Source organism: Cryptomeria japonica, chromosome 9 (assembly GCF_030272615.1).
Source record: "Cryptomeria japonica chromosome 9, Sugi_1.0, whole genome shotgun sequence".
Lineage (NCBI taxonomy): Eukaryota > Viridiplantae > Streptophyta > Pinopsida > Cupressales > Cupressaceae > Cryptomeria > Cryptomeria japonica.
The window spans coordinates 570,339,008-570,364,521 of record NC_081413.1 but is presented as its reverse complement, the minus strand read 5'-3'; the positions used below and the strand labels follow the sequence as shown (position 1 = coordinate 570,364,521).

At 36.0% G+C, this 25,514-nt stretch overlaps 1 protein-coding gene across 1 annotated transcript; it reads left to right on the top strand.

Annotated features, from left to right (window-relative positions):
* Positions 1–460: 460 nt before the first annotated feature.
* LOC131051263 (T-complex protein 1 subunit delta) lies at positions 461–3,063 on the top strand. Its single transcript, XM_057985697.2, has 2 exons — positions 461–1,813; positions 2,341–3,063. The coding sequence occupies exons 1-2, from the start codon at positions 694–696 to the stop codon at positions 2,826–2,828; spliced, it is 1,608 nt and encodes a 535-aa protein (XP_057841680.1). The 5' UTR covers positions 461–693; the 3' UTR covers positions 2,829–3,063.
* Positions 3,064–25,514: the final 22,451 nt, after the last annotated feature.

The following is a 25,514-nucleotide window of genomic DNA, read 5'->3' as shown; positions in this document are numbered from 1 at the left end:
TAAAATTCTTATACAATTATAAGAGAAACATTTTTAATCATTTTATCGAAAAAAATCAATTTCAAAATGTTTTGTAGAATCACAAGTAATAACATGTGAGATAGAGCCTAGCACAATTAATTCAATAAAAAGAAGCTCTAATCTCCACACAAAATGATACTGTTTTTTTAATCCATTTTTTGTGATCTTACAACAATGGGGATGCAATCATGAAGATTTAGTTGTTGAAAAATTTCCCCAAATCCATTGTGTTTTGTGGATTTTAGAAATCGTATAGTGTTTTGTGTGTAGATTAGTCACATCCTTGACATAATGGGATGATTAAGTTGTGATACAATTTTTGTCGTCAAAATTCAAACTCCATTAGAATGTTATTGTTGAATGTTTAAATTGGAAATAAGATTCATTTTGTAATCTTTAATTTTTTTTTATTGACCTCTTCAGTTAAAAAAAAGAGAAGAGAAGAGAAGAGGAGGAGAAAAAAGTAGCTGCTCATTTAAATACGACCTTATTTCATTCTGAATTACCTAATGCTCCGTGATAAACATACAAAGTTTCAAAATTCTGACTATAAGAGGGATTCGATCTGGTGATGTGCTGCTAGGGTTTTAGCGCAAGCCTGCAAGAGTTTTGAGTTGCAAATCCTTGAGCGGTGAAGCAGGCAGCACAGAGAACTTTCGAAGGAAGCAGAAAATGGCGACCGCAGTGCAGCATCCGCGGGTTACAGCGGCCACCAAGACAGAAAAATACGTTGACACCAAGCGCAGGGACGACATCCGGCATGCCAACATCATCTCAGCGAAGGCTGTCGCGGACGCGGTTCGAACCTCCCTGGGTCCCAAGGGCATGGACAAGATGCTCTGCACCTCCTCAGGCGATGTGATCATCACCAACGACGGCGCCACCATTCTCAACAAAATGGAGGTAACTCAGCCAGCCGCTAAAATGCTTGTAGAGCTTTCGAAATCGCAGGATATTGTTGCTGGTGATGGCACGACCACGGTCGTTGTCATCGCCGGTGCCATTCTCAAACAATGCGTGAATTTGCTATCCAAAGGTGTCCATCCTACCATTATGTCGGAGGCCTTCCACAGGGCCTCTGAAAAAGCCGTCGAGGTTTTGACGGCCATGGCTATTCCTGTCGAATTGACGGACCGTGACTCTTTGGTGAAAAGTGCGAGCACTTCTTTGAACAGTAAGGTTGTCAGCCAGTATTCTACCCTATTGGCCCCCCTTGCTGTTGACGCCGTCCTAAACGTCGTCGACCCTGCGAAGCCTGACATTGTGGATTTGAGGGACATCAGAGTTTTGCAAAAATTGGGCGGGACTGTTGATGATACGGAGATGGTTAAGGGTTTGGTGTTTGATAAGAAGGCAAGCCATACGGCCGGTGGGCCTACCAGAATTGAGAACGCCAAGATTGGCGTCATTCAGTTCCAGATTTCGCCTCCCAAGACAGACATTGAGCAGAACATTGTGGTTTCTGATTATACGATGATGGATAGGATTTTGAAGGAGGAGAGGAATTATATTCTGGGGATGATAAAGAAGATCAAGGGCACTGGATGCAATGTGCTGTTGATTCAGAAGAGTATTCTGCGAGATGCCGTCACTGATCTTTCGCTGCATTACCTGTCCAAGGCAAAGATTTTGGTGGTCAAGGATGTGGAAAGGGATGAAATCGAGTTCGTTACCAAGACGCTGAATTGTTTACCCATTGCCAATATTGAACACTTTAGGGAGGAGAAGCTAGGGCATGCTGATTTGGTTGAAGAGGTTGCGGCTGGTGATAGCAGGATTGTGAAGATTACAGGTAGGGAAATCACTGTGGGATTAAATTTACCAATTAGTTAATTTTTGTGAACTTCTGTTTCAATTTTTTAGTAATCAGCCTACCCTTCTACAATTTGAGAATTTAATATCTCAAATTATAGTTGCTAGCATATTCTAAGTTCCATAAATTTGAAATCTTTTATTCTATTATCTGACGGATCTAGAAGGATTCAATGCAACTAAACATGAAAGATAAATTTGAGAATTTAATATTAGAATGGACTTATTAGGATTAAGGCTTCTGGAAATCCAGCGCCAAAAGAAACATGTGCTTTGATATTTTGGGTCAGAATATGTGATCCATCATCATTCTGCACCACCACTGTTCTTTATCTGATGAAGGGATGCATTGGAAGATCTAAATTTTTGAGTTCATGTTGCTATTTACATGGATTCCAGAAGCTTAATACCTCAATTCAAAATGGACTTTGGAAACTTATTCCTTTCTACTTGTCTGGTGTTTTGAATTTCTGAAAATTTGTGCTTAAAAATGAACCTGCATTACAGGGATCAAGAACATGGGGCGGACGACCACGGTGGTGGTGCGGGGTTCTAATCAGCTTGTGCTGGGTGAGGCAGAGAGGAGTCTGCATGACGCTCTTTGTGTTGTGAGATGTCTTGTTAACAAGCGTTTCTTGATAGCTGGAGGTGGTGCTCCTGAAATTGAAGTCTCGAGGCAACTTGGTGCCTGGGCCAAAACATTGCAGGGAATGGAGAGTTACTGCATTCGTGCTTTTGCTGAGGCCCTTGAGGTTATTCCTTATACTTTGGCAGAGAATGCAGGGTTGAACCCCATTGCTATTGTTACAGAGCTTAGGAACCGTCATGCAAATGGGGAGGTAAACACAGGTATCAATGTTAGGAAGGGTCAAATAACAAACATTCTAGAAGAGAATGTGGTTCAACCACTGCTGGTGAGTACCAGTGCAATATCCTTGGCAACAGAATGTGTGCGGATGATTTTAAAAATTGATGATATCGTGACTGTAAGGTAGATTCTAGTAAGTTTTATCGTTGAAACAGTTTGGGATAGCAGCTTCTGAAAATTTGATTTCTAGCGGAAGGTGTTGGTGTTTTGTATTGTGTTTCTTATCAGCTGGAAATTTGTTGTTTTATACCCAGGACATATTAATTTTACAGTATATTTTGGCCCAGATGAGATGATCGTACTATTTCAATTTTGTGCTTTAGCTTATGAAATTTTTATGAAGAGTACATTGTAAGGTTTTATATCGGGAATTATGTTAGTTATCTACAGAAAATTGCTGTCGCGGCAGACAAAGTATATCATGAGCATTGCAGGATATACTTGGTCAGATGATATGCTGCTGTTTATTACCGTTGATTTTTTATTTGATTTATTTAGTTTTCATTCTGATTTTAGATTCCAGTGGGAACTAACTAATGCACAGCGGATGAAATATTTGCATAACATTAGCTGATTGTTTCCAAGTCTGAATGTTATCATGTATTGTTAAAAAATGATTAGAATGTTTACGGTTTTCATTTTGTATTTAGATTCTGGTGGAAACAGATTGATGCATGAAAGGTGAAAAATTTGCTCGAGATAAGATGGTTGTTACCAAGTCCGATCGCTTCATACTTCTACTGGGCCTGATTTGTAATAATGCATGGTTAGGTTCCATAGCCTTGAAAGGAGCAAGTAGCTAATAATGGTGGGAAATTTTGTTTGAAAGAACCTTATCATAAAACAAATGTACCTTCTGGGTTTCAGGGATTGCACTGTCATTAGTTTTGAGTGAGGTCGACAAGTTTAGGATAGTTTTGAATGTTCTATTTTGATGGTGCAAATTGGGGAATCTGTGTGGGGTCTGCCTGTTCAGTTACAGAGCTCTGTCAAAGTTCCTTCAAATTATCCATTGAGACTTACTGTAGTGATTGGTGGTCTGCCAAAGTTCCTTCAAATTAACCATTGATACTTACTGTAGTGATTGGTGTTTTGCCAGATAACTGATGCAGAAACCTTCAAACACCTGCAAGTAGTGGTCTTCAAACTACTCTATTCCAACCTCTTGTTGAAACTAAACACACCAAACTTAACTATGCAAACAAAGCGGAGCATAAAAATGGAAAAATTATGTCTTAACTGATAAGGCACTTCTATACATCTAATCTAAAGCTAATTTAGATAAGAAACAAAATGCAGAAGAATGCAAAAATAAGGTAGAAAGAAAAATGCAACTCACAATAACTATCTATTAAAAAACAGAGCCATTACATAATATTTGCACAACATAGCTGTTTACATACCAACTTTCCATCAAACATGCATTTCTAATTACCAAGTATCGAAGTCACCTGTAGGCTGCTGCACATTATCTTATATATCCAAACTTTCCATGTTGCTAATGTGTATTGCTGGAAACATACAGTGGAAGAGTTCCCTCCAGACTGTAGCCCAAAAACAGCAGATACCTCCTCCTTCCTCCATATTCCAGCCTTTATTTGAAAGGGGTTCCCAACCATATTTTCTGAGGGCAGATCATTCATTTGCATCAAATAACCATTCCTTTTAATTCAGGTAACTGGTGGTACCTATTTACTGGAGCTTATTATTCAGTTAGTCCCTTTCTAATTACCACTTTCAGAGTCTCGAATCCTCTTCGAGGCACATGCAAGACTCCTAATTCAATTCTAACTCTTCAAAATATTGTTTTTGTACAGTGACAGTTGTTTCCCACAAGATTGAGTCATTTTAAATTACTTCTATGCATAGCAAATACAGTTAATCTTGCCTCCTGATTCTGAGGAATCGGTCCAATGTTTCTCCTGATTTGAGGAATTAGTTTACATCAATAACAGTGCTGAAAAAACTTTAAGTCGGCATTTTTGGCATCCAAATCTCTTTCCTAAGAAATAATTACAGATCAAATTGTCTATACAAGCCTTGATAATGAAATTAACAAACCGGACACTGATATACTATAGGTTATTTCTATCACCCTAGTAAGTTCAAATTTTTAGGGAGTCACTACACTGGGATCTTATGGAAATATTTTTTTACGGAGAAGTCAATCCAATCCACACTTAAACCTGTGGAATGCAATAATGTTGATGCAGGTCCTCTATTCACTCTACGTTAAATTATTATTTCCTTTTAAAAAGCAGTCTTGGTTTATGGCAAACATACTCTACGTTAAGATTCTTTCCTAGGTGTTTTCTGTGTTGAAATCTGCATTGCCTTCATTACCTGTAAGAAGACAGTATAGCTTCTTTGTCAAGAATCAATATATGTATCATTTCTTGAGTTTCATCTGATGAGAGGTTTCATATACATTCTTGGCTTTGGCCGTAAACTGGCATCTCTGTAAAAAGTTCTATTTTGTACTATTTCATTTATTAAGTTGCCATATTTATGCCCAGGCTTCTTTGCCCCAACATCCTGTCTATATCTTGGTCTTTAAACTGTCATTTTAAGATGGTCACCTTGAGGTGCACTTGACATCTAATTTGACTTCTCTTGGCAGTGTCTAAGAATTAAGCCTTAAATTTTTTCATTAAACTTATTGTAAAGATTCATCCTATAGATTGCCATTACAATCTGAATTAACATCTTGTGCCAGTGGATGTTATTTCACTGTTACTTGGTTCAATAATTATTTCTCGTATTTCAGGATATGCAAGAACTGATATGGAAGGCAAGCCCTTGTGTTAGAGTAATGGCCTCTCCTATTTTTTTTTGTAAAATCTCTCCACCTTAGGGCATATGTTCTTAATTCGAGCTTGTATAGGCCCCAGCTTAAGAAACAAGGCAGCAGTTGTTTTGACTGGTTTTAGAGACTTGGCAACTGTATCCATACTTGTATTAATTGCCTTGTGAACAATTGACTATAGAATCGTGTCATGCACTTCCATTGTAATGTACAAATGACATGTTTCACATTATGATTTTTGGCTGGTCACAGGCAGTTTTCAGATATCTGATGCCTCCATATCTTTTACCCCAATGGTTTGGCCCACTTGCAAGAACAGCTAGTGGTTAATGTTTTCATTTTGTTGTAAAAGGTAAAAATAACGTAAGCTCATCCTTACATATTGGAGTTGGCTTTTGCCTCAAAGCCAAGTTACCAAATTGGCTTGAAATCTTGATGATTCCAGGTACAAAATGTTTTGGAATTGGTATTGGAACTGATTTATCATTAATTGGTATTGGAACTGATTTATCATTAGTCTGTGGGTTCGGGGAGGACTCAAGTTTTTTAATCTGGAATCATTTGGAATCATACACTGGTGTACTCAGGTGACTCTAGGTGCACTGGGGTGATTCCGGGGTATCTCCATTCAGCAAATGTCATTTTCAATGTGCTTGGACTGATTTTGTTTGACTTTTTAAATTTTTTTTGACCATCAAAACCTAGCCTAAACTCTAAACGGACTGTTCATAAGTAAACAAACACAAGCAAAAACATTTTTTCCGCTCCTTAAACTTTAATATTGTTGCTATGACCTTCGACTACATAGCCCGGATATATTTGTGGATCTGTGATTGCTGACTGTACAGCCTGGGTTTATTTTTGGTATCTTTTGATCTTGCTGCTTTCATGCTTCTTGAATTTTTAGTAAGCCTATATTTTTCAAGTAGAAGTCGAACTAAATAATGCAGATACGTAGCCTGCAAAGTAAATTTTATTTTCATTCATGAATGTTATGGTTTATTGTTTTAAATCACTAAATGATAGAGCTTCTCAAAATTTTAAATCAATTAATGGTTTAAACTTGGATGTTTCTGCTGGCACACAATCTTAGCTTTTTAAGGAGTAAGATAACCATCATACTTCAATGGGGAGTGGTAACGGGGCTACTTTTCATCCTTCTAATCTCTATTTATGTCATCTAATGTCTATGATGATGACGACGATGTTGATTGTGATGATAATCATTTGCTGTTGATTAGTAATTGTATTATTTTAATGTTGAACAATGAATATATTCTATCATGATATCTAAGTTTGACAAATTGATATTGAATTAGTATTCTGTATTTGTAATATTTATTGTCGTTTTGTTTAGCATATGCATGACATGTGGTGTTTGGAATTGAATTTCTGTTTTTAGGCTGCAACAATGTAAATATTTATGATTTTTATGTTTTATGTATGCACATACTTGGAATGCATGCAGCCCAATATTTTTTGTTGTATTGGTGTACCATATACACGTACCGATTCCAATTTACTAACTTAGCTTCAATGTCTATATCCAATGCTAAAACCTGTAACGTCTATGTACCAATTCGGATTTACTAACTTAGCTTCAACGTCTATATCCAATGCTAAAACCTGTAACTTATAATAAAAATTTACCTGCTTTGAATGACTAACAAAGGGCATAAACTACAAATTCAAATCCAAATTCTAGGTTTTCAGGTTATCAAAGGTCCCCAAGGGGGACGAAAAATTACCATTGGGATTCATTTCCTTTTGTTGTTGCCCCTTCAATCCGTGCCTAGTTAAGATGGGATTCTACTTTTCTCTTCACTTCTTATCAACATGGGTGAAAGAAGTAATGACAGTTTATACAGATCAATTTCTTCCGCAAAAGTTGTTCTTAGCTCCTAATTATATCCAATCCAATGAGAAAAATTTCAGGATTTTCTCTCTTATCCAGTCATGTTGACAGTGGAATATCATGAGCTCCATTGCAGATTGCAGAAATACTAGAGCTATTGTCATACCATACTGTTTCATCTTCTTTATATCTTGAAGGTTACGAGAATGCTGATCAGCAGTCCCCTAACCAACTTGATGCCTTCTTGAAATTCTGATAGTTCTGCCGTGTTAAAATTCCTCTACTTCCGTGATCTTTGCAAATTGCAAAAGTATGATCTCATGATGTCTTGACCGAGCAACTTCCGAGCTACTTTCTTCCTAAACTAATTCATCTTCCCTATATCATGAGAGGTATGTCATGATGCCTTCTTGAGATTCTGATGTCTCTGCTATGTTGAAATCTATCTATTCTTAAGATCCTGGTCTGGAGCGTGGGTGATATCTTATTCCATCCATCTCTGGAATGGGAACCCAGTGGTGCTATGATTCAGCCAAGTATTCTCGCAGATTCTATTTTCAAATTTTTATCTTGGGAAAGGTTTAATGACACAAGGCCATAGATTTTGGTAAAATTTAAAAACTCTATATGGCCTAAATATTCAGCTCACAATTTTGTTTTGTTGCAGAACTCAATTCCTGTTTGTCGCTTTAGATTTTCGAAAAGCATTTTGCCCTAAATGACTGATTTATAAACTGTACCCATCCATCTCTATCCTGTGCTATTCCATTACTTTGGAGAGGCATACCCACTAGGGGTATAAAACTGTCTGCATTATATACCCACTAGGGGGATTTTTATATAACTGTCTGCATTATCCTATAGTATATCTGCAAAACCATTTTGAGGACACTAGCTGGAATTTTGAGAAATGAATCAATGACACCAAACTAGCATAATATTTCTTAAGTACTGTGAAGAGCCATCAATCAGAGCTAGAGTAGAATGATATCAAATTATTTCAAAACTCTTGAAGCTTAGATGAATTATCACATTCACAATCTGTGGATGACACAATCATTATGTTATTCCAACTCTAATAGAAGTAGCTAACATGTATTTAACCGTAGAGCTATGTGAAAATACAGCTAGGCAGAAAACAAGTAAATCGAAAATTTAAATCAGTGTGAGATTTTTAGTTTTGGAAAAGTTTAATTGCCCAGCTCTTATTTAAGAATTCTCTTTATTTGCCAAAATGCTTCTTCAAAGTCTGGAAAGTGGTAATGGATAAGATTCGGAGCTAGCTTTCCGGCTAGAAAGGCAAAAGACTTGGCCTTGGTGTGAATTCAATCCTCAGGTTATTCCCAATGAACATGACGTTCTTTCCTTTTCAAAATTCTAGGGTAAGTTACCAGTGATATTATATGTCAATGCCATTTAAACAATTGTTTTAATAGAGTGGCTCAGAAGACCGTAGAAAATAATTTAGTCAGTTCGAAAATATTTTCTTACCTGGGCAAGTGGGATGGATTGGATGATAACGGAGATTAACGAGTAGATCCTTGGGTGTAAAGCCGGTTTGGACAAATAATGCAAAAAAAAAGGGGTAGAATTTGGATCACGATCCTTAATTTGAAATATTTAAGACAGCAGGAAGGAAACTCAATTATTTATGCATGCTATACCCTGCCACTATACATTCTGAAATCTCGCAAAACGATTGCATTTTTTTGAAATATGCAAGGATCACGCAATTCCCTTAGCACAGAGCAAGCTTTTCACCGGAAAAATTAAATGGCCTGCTCATCTTGGCCGAGGGCAGGTTAACTTTTTTCATTGTAAACCAACATGTATTGTTTGTGTTACACAAATGGTTTCGTAACTATTGTACACTTAAATTTCATCTTTGCACTTTAATCAGCATTTGTCGTTAATCTTATATTATCTTGATAGCTTCTGGATTTAACTGTTTGATCGATTTTTTCATCAATGGTTCGGATCATGCTCTGTGATCCATCATCAGGATGAGAAAGCTTGATCATCCTGATCATGTAGCATGGAGCATGGAGCATGATCCCCAACGTTGATGAAAAAATGAATCACACAGTTAAAAGCTATCAAGATAATAAATCATGCACTGGAAATTTCATGCATTCAATTAATCTTATATTGCTTAACACCGATTAAACAAACTATTTAATTAATTCGGTTTTTCTTAACAGCATTTATTTAATATAACTATGCTAACACTAGTGAGTTCAATAAATAAATTTGTTTAATTAACCAAGTTAATGTTCACCATCCCCTCTTTATTTCAAAAATCAGATATTATTCTTTAGTTCAAAATCTATATCTATATCTATTTTTTATTTTTAAAATGCAAAATAAATCAACACTCAATTCTAGCTAGCAAAATCATTAAATCGATTTAAAACTAAATTTATATTTATATCATTCAATCTTAAATCCTAACAATCAATTCAATCAACCGAATTCCTAATTATTCATTTCTATTTACCTTATCCACAAATTCAAGTTAACTATTAATCCCAATTTTTTATTTATTCCAATTAATTCTAACCTTCCATACATCCATCACTAGCATTTAATTCTCTCCCTTTACTATTCAAATTCAAAAGTCCTCTTATTTATTCCAATTAATTCTAACCTTCCATACATCCATCACTAGCATTGAATTCTCTCCCTTTACTATTCAAATTCAAAAGTCCTTTTATTTAGTCCCAGCCATCCATTTTAAATTCTTCTCAACCTTGCATTCGTTACACCCCTCATCTAAAACCCAAGCCTCGTCTTTCAATCAAACTCATGGAGTGAAGAAATGAGAAGAATCTATTGAAGTGGTTATATGCTATCACATTGATGACTCCTAAGCGCAACATGAGATGAAGCACATTTCAAGTATATTTACACATTTTAGGTTTGCATGGGTTTTGTAAAATTCAAGTTTGCATCCTTAGTTTACACAATTGTGGTAGTGTTAGGATTCAGTTTTGCATTTGTTTCCTTACTCATTTTTAGTCACCCACCATTTTGACATGCTTGGTGGGATCACCTCACTATTTATTTCACCTTTACAAATTTGTTTAGAGTTGTTTTGAGTGGATTTTGCAAGCTTTTCTCATACACCTTACATTTTTTTATAGTTTAGCGTAGGTGTTCTTTCTAATAGTGGGCTTGCTATATGTATTGGCATATCCACACTAACTCTTTGTGTACTTGCATTTTGTTTTGACTTAAAAACTTTAAATGTTCGTTAGTGGCCTAAATGCTATGTGTAGTGGTCTACCTACATTGCCTTATGGCATCAAATGCATTTGGTACAACATATGCATTTGTTGGGTTGATTTGATATGTTTGGTGTTGGCACATATCAAACACTGCTTTGAGGCATTGCACTCTCTAGTGTTTTATTAATTTGTTTTTGTGTGTGCGCACTAATTTTTGATGTATCTACATCTCTTGTACTACTTTTTAGTGTTTCTCTTCTTAAGTTGCTTGTGTGATTGTTTGTTAGTGCATATGGTGTAACAATGTATATGCAACCTATGTAGCATATGTACTTTGTGTAGCAACATGTGCTTTTAGTTAGGTATTTTTTGCATTCTTAGATTTTCCCTTGTAGGTGTGTCTTGGTTGTTTTATTTATTTATTAACCATTTGTTGTATGTTCACTTGTTCATAGATGAATCATAGCATGAAACTACTAACCTATGATTGTATGTTTGTTTGTAGAAGATAATTTTGAAACAAATTCACTTATCTTTTCTTTTATTAAGGAATACATCTTTCTTATGTGTTGTGTTTGCTTTCATTTATCTTGCGAGTTTGTGGAATAGGTTGCATATGCTTTACTTTTGTATAGCAAGATGATCTTAAGGATCAAAAGATACCTTTTTCATTTGTGTTTTTTGAAGGAACTAATGGCTTGGGGTGATCTTGGACATCAAAGGCAATTGCCAATATTTTAAAAGTTCGTTTGGCTTCAATTTCACCACCAACTATTGACTCTAGCACATGTTCTAATGAAACGATTTGGGAAGATAATCAAAAGACTCCTTCCTTTGGGGTGTATTTGTTGTTGCCCAAACGATAAATTTTATAGCTTGGTAAGTGAAGGAGAGTGCGTTACTCTCTTGCACCAAACCATTAGACACACTTCTCTTTCATAGATTTGATCCTCACACATGCCTAGGTATATCAAGGCTCTTAATAAGCCTTATACAAGCCTAACATAGCCAACCCTTCAACTATTTGGTCTTTGTAATGAATTGGTTAGTGGTTACCCTTAGGTAGTTACTCACATTGTACTTTTAAAAATGGAACAGTAGTCCTAGATGCTATCCTCTCATGCCTTAATGTGATCTTGATTAAAAGTGGTTAGCACTTTGAGATCAATAGGCCATACTATTCACAATTCAGTCAAAGTGTATTTGTGGGACTACAAAGTCTTAATACATGCACATAAATAAAATAGGATTATTGTTGTGTTTGATATGTCTTTCGTGTGTAAAATTGTCTTAATTTCTTTAAAAAATCCAAAACAAACAAGAAATCATCTTTGGAGTCCAAAAATTTCAGCCAAATTAAGTCAAACCTTTCCCATTTCACTACTTGTGATTGGGAGGTAATATAGAATTAGCAATAAACTGGACTTTGTTGAAGACACGAGGATTCACTTGCTAGGCAATATTATATCACGTGCATTCATATTGGGGGGTTTGATATCTCAAAAAATAAATTCAATATATTGCCTATTTGGTGAAAATAGGGGGTTTTTAAATTCATGCTATGAAAAAATGCAATATATGGTCAAAATAGGGGGGTTTTTAATTTGGGTTGTGTATTGGGAGGGGGTGACAAAAAAGGATTTTAGGACAATATTTTTTGAAAATAGGGAGATTATTTAGTATACCATGAACACACGTGCTATAACCTAGGTTCACTAAGTGAAGCCCTGTGGTTGAAGACCATCTTCTCTCAAATTCTGGATTCTACATAGGAAATACCTCTTACAATTTTGACAAGGACCAAACTACTTGTGATAATGATAATGAAAGTCTTCATAACCATCACAAATATGTTTATAATGATTTTTTTTTTCAACTTTGAGCCATGTTGGAATGATACCTCGTCCAAAATAGAGCATCTTGTGGAAATAAGAGATAGGTTCTTTGAAAATTTTGACTTTGTGAATGTCATGAACTGAGACCATCTTCATCAAATCCATTATCCTTGTCATGACCATAATGAGGCCAATGAGCATACTAACAATTTTGTGAACCCTCAAAATGATCCCTTGAATACCATAAACCTTGATAATGGGGAGGTCAAAGACATCACAAATAATGTAATATTTAAACAACATAACACTCGTGGTAGAGACCATTTTCATCAAAATGATCAATTTTCCACTAATTATGAAATCCCATCCTTCCAAAACCATGTCATTCCATTTAATCAAGAGTCGAGGTCAATGAAAGCTTGCATCAAAGACTTTCAAGCAAGGTTCTCCAACCAACATAAATGATACAAGCTTGAGGATTTGTGTCCTTATCCTCTTGATGGATTGGTTTCTCAAACACCCTTCCCTTCCCATTTTTATATCACAAAATTTGAAAAATCTTAGGGCGACCGACATTGATCATATCAAAGAATTCTATATGGAATGTTAGGGAGTGGCCTACAATGATGATATTGTAATCCACCTTTACCAAAATATGCTAGGTGGACAAGCCCTTAAATGTTTCTTTTGTTTGTGTGAAGGCTCGATTATGTCATTTCTCCATTTGGTGGAAAAATTTGTTATTTTTTTTCTTACAATATAGAGGATAAGCTCACCATGATGTATCTATGTAACATACAACAAAGAAACAAGGAGAGACCTTCTTCCTTTATATAACAGTTGAGGATCTTTTGAAGTAGGTTCCCATGGCCTATACTTGAAAAATCTATTAGTCTATATTTTTGTCACCAACCTTGAACTTGAATTAGACTTTCATTTGCAAGTGTATTGTGTGGTTTTTGTATGAAAAAATCATTGGAAAGGGAGCACAAATTGAAAAGGCCCTAATAAACAAAGGATTCATAAAAGTGTTTATAAGAGACTAGAATTCTAGTGAAAAACTAATTTTTTTTAACAAAAAAAAGAATATGGTTAGCGATAGAGTAATAAATTCCAAGAACATCTAGGTCATGCAAAATCATAGTAGTGCTACCTTACTTAGGGGTCAACTAAAACAAGAAATTGAAAAGTGTAAGCATACCCCATGTTGGTGTTTTTTCTTGCAACCCTCAATCCTAAGGAAAAACACAATGAATAAACAATGAGATAAAGTGTTTTAGGCAAAGATCTTGTAGTTGAAATAGACCAAGGATAAAAAAAGCCAATGAATAAGGCTGTAAAAGCCTTTTGCGCTTTGAGCTCCATAGGACTTAGGATGGTATTCCTAATTATAGGCTTGGTATATGATAAGACTCATGTCAAACAACAAGCTATAGACCTAGGGAATGTGGATAGTTCTCAGGTGTATAGTGATGGGTGTTTTACATTTCACCATTTTAAGCATAATCCCACTAGTTTGATTAAAATTGAGAATGAATAACTTAAGTATCTCCATCTCATACATATATAAGAATGATAGGTAAAACTCTTTCACAATCAACTTTTATATTCTTTGAACACCATGAAGATACAAGAACTAAGATAATTTAAACAAGAAAGCAAAGGAAACAACAAAAGAAAAAGAGATTTGAATGATTTGAATGTTTTTTAACTAGATTTGGGTAATATCATAGATCAGTGCCTAATCTTAAGGTGTGGAGTCAAATATGAGATCATGAATGCAAATACAAACAATGGATCACCTCAAATTAGTGGGTTTTTAACATTAATGCCCAATATTAATGCAACCTCTCATGCTTTTGCATAGTCATTTACAAATCCAAGTTATTCCCTTAAACCCATTGTAATTTGTATAGATTATTTAATTCCTTCTTTGAAGGAAAGCCATATACAAACCACACAACCACAAAAAGATTTCAAGAATACAACATGGAGACAATTTTTGCAATGTCTTTATTTATTTGCTCAAAACTAATTAGCACTGTTGCAAGAATCACATATTCATTTTTTGTAATTGAAACTCCAACCTTAAGCTAAACATTATTCTAATCTATTTCTCTAAATCAGAAGTCCAAAACTCTACAAATAAAAAGAAAGAAGAAGATATAGAAGAGAAGAAAACTCTAGATTCAATTTGCTATTGACACCTGTCACCTTCCCTTTGTTTGATTTCCACAAATATTTTCCCTTATTTTTGCCTTCAATCTACTTTATTTTCTTGCCATTTTAATCTACACCTTTCAAGTTGCAACTAAATTTCTCTTTTTGTCCTTATTAACATATTCTTGTGAAAAATATTTCACCTAAGTGAAAATGTATATTGTATTTATATTATCTCCCTTTCCTATAAAAATAATACATCACATGAAAAAAATATTTTTACTCTTTCCACTTATGTATGAAATAATTTCCTCTTTAGAAATGAAAAATAATCACCAAATTAGTCTTAACAATAATTAAAATTTTCATTTAACACTTCTTGTAAATAACATTTTGTTCCTATACATTTACCTTGGTAAAAATCACCATTCCACAATTAGAGTTCACTTCCATGTGCATTCTTATCAAATTTTAATTTATTATGATATCTAAAATATCATTTGTGATATCAAACTTTAACATTGTGCCTCTTACTACTGTTGATGTTGTGGCCGATTCCACTGTTTTGGCTCCTCCTGTAGTGGTAGACTCAACTTCCGCCTTGACTTGCAACTTTGATCTTCACCTATTGGTTTTGCTCTTGATGTCGTTCCTCTGCAGTAGCCTGCAACAACCCCTTGTTGTTCTACAACAACCGGTTGGCACTCTATAAGCTCTACTAATTGTTTCCAAGCAGGGTTATCACTTGTTCATTCTCTTGATGGTCCTACCTGGACTATAGTTTGTCATAGGCGGAAGGGGAAGTGCCCCCCCCCAAAAACAAAAACAAAACAAACCCTCGTTGTCAAGGCTTGGGTGTCCCCCTTGAGTTGGGTCTGGGATGTCAAAAGCTTGATAGGTTTCTGTTTACTTGGAGCTTGCTCCCTTGTGTTGTTGTTCTCTTACTGCTTGCAGGATTTTGTTTTTGATAATTTTTGATTATGTTAAAGGGTCGACGCCTAGTTAAATCTGCTTTTTAATAAAAAATATTGTGCCCACAAAATGAAGTAGCCTATTCATTGCTCATTATACTATACCTTGGTATTTCATAATTGCGACATTATTTTAGTGAAATCTTCTATCTCTTCACACATTTTTTTTCATATTCATTATGTTATGCACACTTCAGATCAAGAACATGAAATTGAGCATTTCATTTGATGTTTTTGGGTTTGCAACATTATCCAAAATATTTTTGTGCTTTCTACTTTCATTTTGATGATGGATCACAAAATCTGATCCAAAATTGTTGATGCAAAAAAGCTCACAAAGACCTCATTTTATTTCAGCTAATCCTTGAACATACCCAATAGTCACTCCACAGTCCATGATGAATCTTCCACAAAAACATCTCCCAAATATATGTGCTTCAAGATGTTGCATATCGATTCCACCACATTCAAACTTGTGCTGCAACATAAACACGATGTCCCTCTCTATCAAATCTGCAAGCACACATTTCAAACTGCATACATATGAGATTGCTAGTTTAGTTTTGTGCATCAATTTTTTGTCGATTGAGAACTAAAATTTTGTGCCCCCAACCAAATACACCCATCATTATATACTGCTCACAGATAATGCACACTTTCTATTGCACACTATGTACACAAATAAAAGCTTCAACTCCTATTATTTGATACTCCATAGATGCCATCTCTCCTGGCCAAATTGCAATCATATGATATTGTTGGAAATCATTTGGGACTCGCCTCCATTCATCATTCAGGGGGAGATTGAAGATGAATGATGCCTTCAAGATCAAGTTGCGGTGGAAAGAATATCTTTGCTTTTTTAATAAAACTAACTTGTGATCTTCTCTCCTCTCATAGAAGGCTTCTCTCCTTTTTTTGATAGAAAACACTACGGCCTCTTTAAAGACCGTGATTGGGCTTCCTCACAAATTGAGGGCTTCGCCATTCATAGGTGGTTTTACTGTGCTGGTTGGATCTTCTTTTTAGACATGAGGTTATTCAAAACTTCGATTCCTTCTATTGTTGGACTGCGAATCCCTTAGATTTCGATCATCTCCTATGAAGATCGGGTTTACTTTTTCATCTTCATTTGATGTGTTGGCTCCATGGTTCAAAACCTATGGATGTCTTCAAATTGCACACTTAGACTGGTGGCATAAAACTCCCATTACAAGAACCTTCAACATACAAATCATCCTTGTTTGATTTGCAAACTTCCTACAACTTCAAACGTGGTAGCAAAGCTTCGTCTCGAAAATAACGATCTTCTCATTTCATCAACCTTCCTTACTAGTCGGATTTCCTTGGATCTTTCTACAACTTCAACAATTTAACCCAGATAATTTTTGGAACATGGTTTTGATACCAAATGAAAGAAATATAAAATTGGAACACAAATAAACTATTTTATTGATTCAAGAGATTACATGAGCTTCTTGATCATCTGATCAAGGATCAGACTAACTGATAGAGAATGAGTTGCAACTGCCTCATTATATGGAGGTCTTATACATATCTAGATATTGGAAAACTTGTATTATTAGAAATAAAGCAAAAAAATAAAACTAAAAAACTAAGCTTATCATAGCAGTTTGCAAACTACTGATTTACAAAAATATATAAAACAAAAAACAAAGTTAACAAACTTTTTTTCATTGCAAAGATAGCAGTGGTAACAATGAATAAAACTAAAAAAGTTGCTTTATTAAAAAAGCGGAGATATGCTTTCCACCGTAACTTGATCTCCAAGGCATCATTTATATTCATATATGAGAGTATGAATACCATAAATATTTACATAACTCTCCTAGAGTGTGAAATTTTAATCATTGAAGATGGGCTCTGAGGCAGATCTGGCAAAAAGTAGTATTCAGAACTCTTCCAAACCTTGACAACTTTGGGTTTTGAAAACTCATCAAATCGAGTCTTCATGCTATGAATAGGTGCATTCATGTATGTCATATGAGTATGAATACCAAGAGGCATCTCATGAAATTCAATAGGCCGCAATATATTAATAGTAAAAAATGGGCATCTAGGCATATTCAACAATGTGTAGACAATAAAATCTTCCTAGAACTCACCAACTTAGGGTATGAAAAATGGGGATCTATCAATATCCTTTTCTAAAGTTTGATCTATCACTCTCCTATTTCAAGCCAAAATAAAACCAAGATACTTGTACTTACCATATCTATTATCTTAACACCTCTCATAACTATGATTTCATTTTTTATGATATCAAGTAGATTAATATCCAAATCAATATGGTTAAGATCAAAACCCCTAATTGTGTTGTAACTAAAAAAATATGGTAAGATCCCTATTAAAAGGATTCTGTTACCTATTCTTAATGACTAACATAACCTCTTTGAACAACTTGAGAAGAACCTTTCACACATTTTTCTTCGATCTTCTCAAAACATCTAGTGTTCACAGGGAGGTATTAGGCAAGGTCTTACAAGAGTCAAGGGCCCCTCACAATATTGATTCCTCACCCTTTCAGGTGCTAGTTGGAAATTGATTATCCGCTCATCATATCACCGTAAAAAAGAAAGATATGTTGCCCCAAGGGCCATCCCATAATTACACCTTCCACATATAGACCATCACTACAAAACATAAAATTAAAAGAGTACTTAAATATATAGTGCTTGGATTGAGTCTTTTCACCTTGAAATTGGTACATCTCTTTGGCTACACAAAATAGATTGAATTTGTAAATAATCACAATTAAGGCCTATGATAAGAGAATCATAAGGAACCATAAGATTTCCAATAGAATTTAGGTTGGTCAATCAACCTTATGTCATGTTGTTGATCTTGGCCTCCATTATAACATTCTTATAGGACACGCTTCATTCCACACCATGTAGGTTTGTCCCTTCCACCTTTCATCAATGCTTTAAATTCTTTCATGAAGGTATTGAAGCTACTATCCTTGTTGAACCCCACTCTGTCCAATGTTGCAAGATGTTGGAAGCCCATTATCAAAAAGCTCATCTTTGTCAATTAGTATCAAAATTGTCAAACACTGCATCTCACCTCAACCCAAATATCATTCCATCATCATCCAACAATTCACTCCCCAAAGCTAAATTAAAGATCAAAACATAGGTTGTGGTGAGTATGAACTTTAATAGGCCTTTCATGTGGGCACATTCCCCTTATCCTATGATCTCATGATTGACTTGACTAAAATTAAAACCAAAGAGCACACCAAGGTATGCCTTTTTTCTATAAATTTTGTAAAACATGACCTTCTAATAGATGAGAACATTAAGAGGTCTAATAGTTTCTAACTTCATCCTAAGGAAGAGCATACATCATCATTTTAGGATAATGAATACCTCTTTTCCCTCAAGATGTGTACGCACATGAAATATCAAGGTAAGGGCTTCAGGTTACACAAATGCGGGATCCTTGAACCTATCAAAGTCAACACAAATACATCATCTAGATTGGGGTATACACCATGGTATGAGAAACCCATTGATATTAGTGTCTCCTTGAAGATCATTAAGGATTCCCCCGCTGACATTAGAAATATTTGGACAATATCTATTATGAGCCTTATGAAGACCTATCTACCACTAATATGTTCAATGAATCCACTATCCTCACCATTGACCATCATCTCCCATACTTTGAACTCACATATTTGGACCAACTAGATATAATAGCATTAGATGTGTAAGGCTTCACGATCCTCTTCCACAAGGGGTTCATAAATAGAGATTTAAGGTAGGCCTCAATACATTGACATATTTTAGAGAAGATGAAGAGTTCTCTTAATCAAATACATCCAAAAATTCAAAAGATCCAATAAGTTCACCAAGGAGAACTCGTCTATTAATACCAAATAAGAAGAAAACATGCCAAAAGATGAACTTAACCTCCTATGATGCTTGCACAACTATAAAATTTATTAGCATTACTACTTGAGCATGCCATTGCTGCCAATTTGGAGATAGAGAACAATCCAAAGATCACAAAAAATGTAGCTAATATGGATCTAGAAGAAAATGAAATACATGTAATCTCTCTCAAGGAATATTCTAATGTGTTTGCTTGGTCTTACATTGACATGTTAGGATTAGATTCTTGTTTGGTTGTACATCACTTTGTCATGTGAACATATGCCAAACATGTAAAGGAAAATTTGCACAAGATGCACCTAAAAATGTCCTCTTAGTCAAAGAAGAACTAGAAAAAACCTAAAGGGAGACTTCATAGACCCCATTGATTACTTTGAGTGAATATCTAACATTGTACCCATTAACTAAAAGAATAAAGAGATCCGAGTTTATACAATTTTTTGTGACATCAATAAGATGTGTCCCAAGGATGATTTTACTTTTACCAATATTGACATCATAGTCAAATCTAAATCAACGTGAAATGCTCTCCCTAATGGTCATATTCTTCAATTACAATCAAATTTAAATAGTACTAGAAGATTTGCACAAAATTGGTTGATAATATCATGGGGAACATTTTGTTATCAAATTATGCTTTTGGATTAAAAAAAGTGGGAGCTACCTATCAAAGGGTTATGACTTTTATTGTCCATGATACATTCCATCATGTCATTGAAGACTATGTGGGTGAAATATTGAGAAAGGATTGACCTAGAGCTAAACATTACGTAGTCTTTGTATGGACACCTAAATCTCTCCATACCGAACCATACCTAATTTAGCCTATCAGAAGCTAATAATTAAATAAGTATTTATTGTTTACTTATTTAATTTATCCATACTTTCTCCCAACCTATCCTAGTCATTAATTAAATAAATATTTATTATTTACTTAATTAATTTATCATTTAGCTTTATCCCTTAATTCTTATCAATTTATTACTAGCCAGTAGATTCACTTACGTGGATCATAATCTAAACTTGTCATCATATGACAAGTGTACCTCTTACATGGCTAACTAAGACTCTGTCTAGATTCATTGATCCTTGACATTTGCCAAACAAACAAACTAACTTTGCATCTCATACCTCCATTTCATACTACATCTCCAAGTCTTAGCTATTCTTATAATTATGTATTTTTCTAATCTATTCCTAAACCTAGCCCTTATCCTTATGTGACACTTGCCACATGACTAAAAATTTGATCCAAAGCCTTAATCCTTTTTAATCCTAACCATCCGTTATCTAGTCTATCTAAACCCTTGATTTATCTCTTGATTATTCTATAAATAAGAGGCCTCTCATCCAATTTGAGCATCTTCTTTCATCATAATATTATGTGTTGACTACTAATTTTGTATTAAACGCTAACAACCTTATGGGAAATTCGGTGATGGGGGACCTTTGCGCAAAGTTCACTAAATAACCTATAAGGTTGTTAGCGTTTAATGTAAAATTAGTAGTCAACAGTTCTTTTTTTGGCATGCCCGGTGGGACCTAATTTTGAACAATCCTAAGCAAGTTTATGAGCCACAAACCTATTACTAGGAGTCAAACAACTTCAAATCCTAGTTTACTTCTACCATCCCTGGTAAACGTCCATTCGTCCGCAACTGCTTCTTCTCAGAATTCACTTGTTATCCTTGCGGTACCAATCCTCGTAGTAATGGCTCAAGTTCCTCCCATAAATTTTGTGACTTGGAATAGTGGTAGTCCCCTCATTCCTCTCATTCCGTCCACAATATGGGGCCCAATTTCTACCTTCGCACTAAAAGCTATCCCTAAATTCATCGGAGAAGATTCCAAGACGCCGGGGAACACCTACAAGATGTAGCTGATGTTTGCTCAATCCATAATGTTACAGAGCAAAATGTAGCTCTGAGATTTCTTGCAACTTCATTTAAAGGAAGATCTTTAGATTGGTATTGATCTCTTGCTCCTAATTCAATAGCTGATTGGGATGAGCTTGGCGACCGCTTCTTCGAGAGATTTTTCGACAAGGTGGATATATCATCTCTAATGTAGCAACTGATTACTATCAAAAGGGCTCCTCATGAAGTGGTGACAAACTTCAATATGAGGTTTCAAAGGACCTGGGAGAGGATATTGTTGTCCTCTTATCCTCCCACGGATATGGCGTTTGTTTTTTATTTGAAAGTTTTCAATTCAAATATATCTGTGATGATCCAATCTCTTGGAGGCAACACTCTCCCGGATGCATATGACTTGGTAGTCCGAGCATAGAACAATCTAATTGATGCTGGAAAGCTTGCATCGTGACTGCTCATGTCAGTCTTCCCTGAAATATCAAATTAAGTTCCTGAGCCTGTCGTGCCTAGAACTTCTACACCCCAATCCATGTATGTATACCTTGGTTCCCAAGAAGCCAATACGTCCTCTTCTTCAGCTCTGGCCGCGGAAGTCAATAATATGAAAAATTTGCTGAGATCCTTTTCAAATGAGATCATTAACTTGAAGAGATCCCAAATTCCTCCTGCTAGACCGCCTTTCCAGCAAAATTTCCAAGGCAATAGACCCCCATATCAACAAAACCAATATGCAAACAACTGAGCTTCCTCGAGTCAGACAAATGGCCAAATAGTTCCAGTGCCCAATCCACTGCAAACTGTCTATCCTAGTACCAGTAAAGAATTGACTGTGGGATAAAATAATCTGGCAGATGACACCAATTCTTGGTGTTTCCCATGGAATAATGCCCAAACCCCAAACTTCTCGAGAGGCAATTTGCAACAGAAAATTGTAGATCAGCGAAGTCAGCGAAGTCAATGTGCTACCTCAGATGATTCGGTTTACGCTTCCCCTGGTATGGACAATGCAACCCTCATCATTAAGATGCAAGGCATGTCAATGGTGTAAGAAGCGGAGATAACTCCAAATCATGCTTTTTCATCTTTGATGGAAGATGAGGATATCGTACTCACAAATGACATAATTGCATCGAGTTCGGGAGCTCCTTAAGTGTAGTCAGAATACAACCTTCGATCGAAAAGATGGTTCATAGGAGAGCATGTAGGTGCACAAGGAAAGTTTAGCTTGAAAAAGGCTCTTGAACAACCTGCGATTGCTACCGCATATCAGAGGAAGGAGTTTATTCCTTATAAGCCAAGAGAAGCAAAAGCATCCATGCCGTCACTATTAGATGCAGTAGAACAACTAAAGAGAGCCTCGACTAATGTCTCTTTATGGGGTATCCTTAGCATCTCAGAGCAAAAGAATTGGTTGAAAGAAGCTCTGGTAGAAGTAGATCATAGACCTACCAATAGGAATTCTACTAGTTTTTCGCAGACTAATGAGGAAAGATCCACGACCCTCGCAACGAAATCGCGCCTGCCAGCTGCATTGACAAATGAGGCCGCACCACCTAGATCCCAAGTAGAGGGAAATCCTAAACCAAATCCTTTCTATTTGACCCTCATTGTGGGAGACAATCTGTTGCACAATTCTACGATAGACTCCGATGCTAGCACCACTGTCATGCCAAAGCAAATTGCTGAGGTTTTAAACATCAAATACGAGCCTCTAAGTAGGGGACCGTGGGTCTTATTAAAAGTTTTCTGCTAACACTGTTCGCATGTCCTGGCACGTCACTGTATCCCAAGAGGTAGTAGTTATTGATATCCCCCCTGTTTTCGGCCTTTGCCTCTGCCATGACTTTATTGCTAAGATAGGAGGTTATCTATCCCTAGATTGGTCTCATCTCATTCTCCGAACCCAACATGGTGTGAAACTCAAGATTCTTTTAGAGCCCCTGCATACTGAGCATGTAGCTAATCAAGCTATGATCAACTTTGAGCCCAACCATACATCCATCTCTAACGAGGAGAGAAAAAATGTAGAGCTTCTAGAGGATGAAGAGGTGACTAGTGACATTAGACCAGAACAAGAAGTTTTCGTTAATGAATTAATAAATTCTGATCCATATTCCAATTACCATGCTACGAGCCTCAGTACCTATTGTATTTTTTATGAAGATCAGATTATTCCAAACTTGACTAAGGAACTGCTAACCAAGGAGGAGTTCTCTTCTACACTCTGGACCTTGCACTTTGATGGTGCTAGATGCAAAGTAGGTTTAGGCGCTGGAGTTTGCCTACATTGCCTTCCAGTGAACAAGTCTTGAGGTCCTGCAGTTTGCTTTCTCAAACAATGAAGCAAAGTATGAAGGAATAATTCAAGGCCTGAGCTTAGTAGAGTGGATGGGGATTAAACAGTTGAAAGTCTTGGGAGATTATGAGCTTGTAGTGCACCAAATCCGAGGGATCTTTAGTGCCAAACACGTTCGCATGAGGTCATATCGCTAGAGGACATGGGATTTGATCGAAAGCTTTGATGGTTTCAATATCTAGAGTATTCCTCGTAAGGAAAATACAACCGTTGATCGGATGACCACTATTGGGTCACAATTCGACCCTATTGCAGATTTGCTTACCAACCCTCAGGTGGTCTACATGGTCGTTCGACCAGCTATTCTGGACAATGACACCCATTGTCAAGTATTTGATAGTGATGAACAAATTGCTCCATTCATCCAAAACTCGGGAGAGTTTGGTGATCAAATGCAACCCAAAGTAAAGGAGGCTTAGGGGGATCAAATCATTCAACTGAAATCTAATAAACTCTCAAATTGACTAATCGCCTTAGAGAATTTATTTGATCATGATGATGCTAAAAATGATAAATGAAAATTTACAGTTGATAAGGGTGACTACACTGAAATGCCAGTAAGAAATGGGACAACGTTCAAGGTTGGAAAGGGGGTCTCCCCAAAAGACAAAGAAATGTTGGATCGCTATTGTGATGAATAGATGGGCATGATTGCATGGTCATATGAAGATTTGAAAGGTTATAAATCTTGCATCATCCAACATACCATTGATCTTGCCGATGGTGCCAAGCGAGTCTGACAAAAGCAAAGGCTTGTCAATCCAAAGATTGAGACTCTCATGGCACAAGAATTGAAGAAGTTAATAGAGTCCAAGATTGTTTATCCCATCAAGCACAGTACGTGGGTATCAAATTTGGTACTAGTCAGGAAGAAAAATGGGGATATCCGACTTTGTGTGGATTTTCGTGACTTAAATCAAGCTTCTCTGAAAGGTCTATACCCTTTGCCACCAATGGAACAATTATTAAGAATTGTGGTTGGGTCTCAAATGTTTTCAATGTTGGATGGATTCTTGGGCTGTAACCAAGTGTTAGTCAAGCTAGAAGACCAACATAAAACCACATTCACCACCAAATGGGGGACATTTGCTTACCAAAAAATGTCATTTGGATTGTAAAACGTAGGTACAACCTTTTAGAGGGCTATGGATTTGGATTTTAAGGAGATGATTAACAAAATTATTCTGATCTACTTGGATGACTTGACTGTGTTCTCAAAACACAAAGAATATTAGTTTGATCGTCTTGAGCTAGTCTTCCAAGTGTGCTTGGAATTTGGTATTTCATTGAACCCAAAGAAATGCATCTTTAGAGTCTCACAAGGGAAATTTTTGGGACATGTAGTGTCTAAAGAAGGAGTCTCGATTGATCCAAATTGTGTGATATAAATAAAGGAGCTCCCTCTTCCTGTTAACAAGAAGGGTATTCAGTCATTCTTGGGCAAGGTCAATTTTGTTAGCTGTTTCATCTCGGACTTTGCCGGAATGGTAAGGCCTATCACGCTAATGCTTAAAAAGGACACACATTTTAAATGGATCCCTGAAGCAAAAGAGGCATTTGAGAAAATTAAAGACGCCATTTCATCAGCTCTATTCCTCTCAAATCCTGACATGTCTAGGGATTTCATAATGTATGTCTTCTCTAGCAATTACAACATTGTCGTGGTGTTAACCCTGAAAGATGTAGATCAAAAGGGTGAGCACCCGATAGCCTTCCATTCCAAAACACTAAAGGAATATGAGGATAAGTACAACTTTTTTGAAAAACAAGCCCTAGCCATTGTCAAAGGCCTTAAAAAATTCTGGCATT

What these genes read in the sequence shown, in the direction of transcription:
- LOC131051263 (XM_057985697.2), top strand. Translation starts at nt 694, where the DNA reads ATGGCGACCGCAGTGCAGCATCCGCGGGTTACAGCGGCCACCAAGACA. An exon ending in CAGGATTGTGAAGATTACAG is followed by an intron (nt 1,814 to 2,340) that starts GTAGGGAAATCA and finishes CCTGCATTACAG; the next exon opens with GGATCAAGAACATGGGGCGG.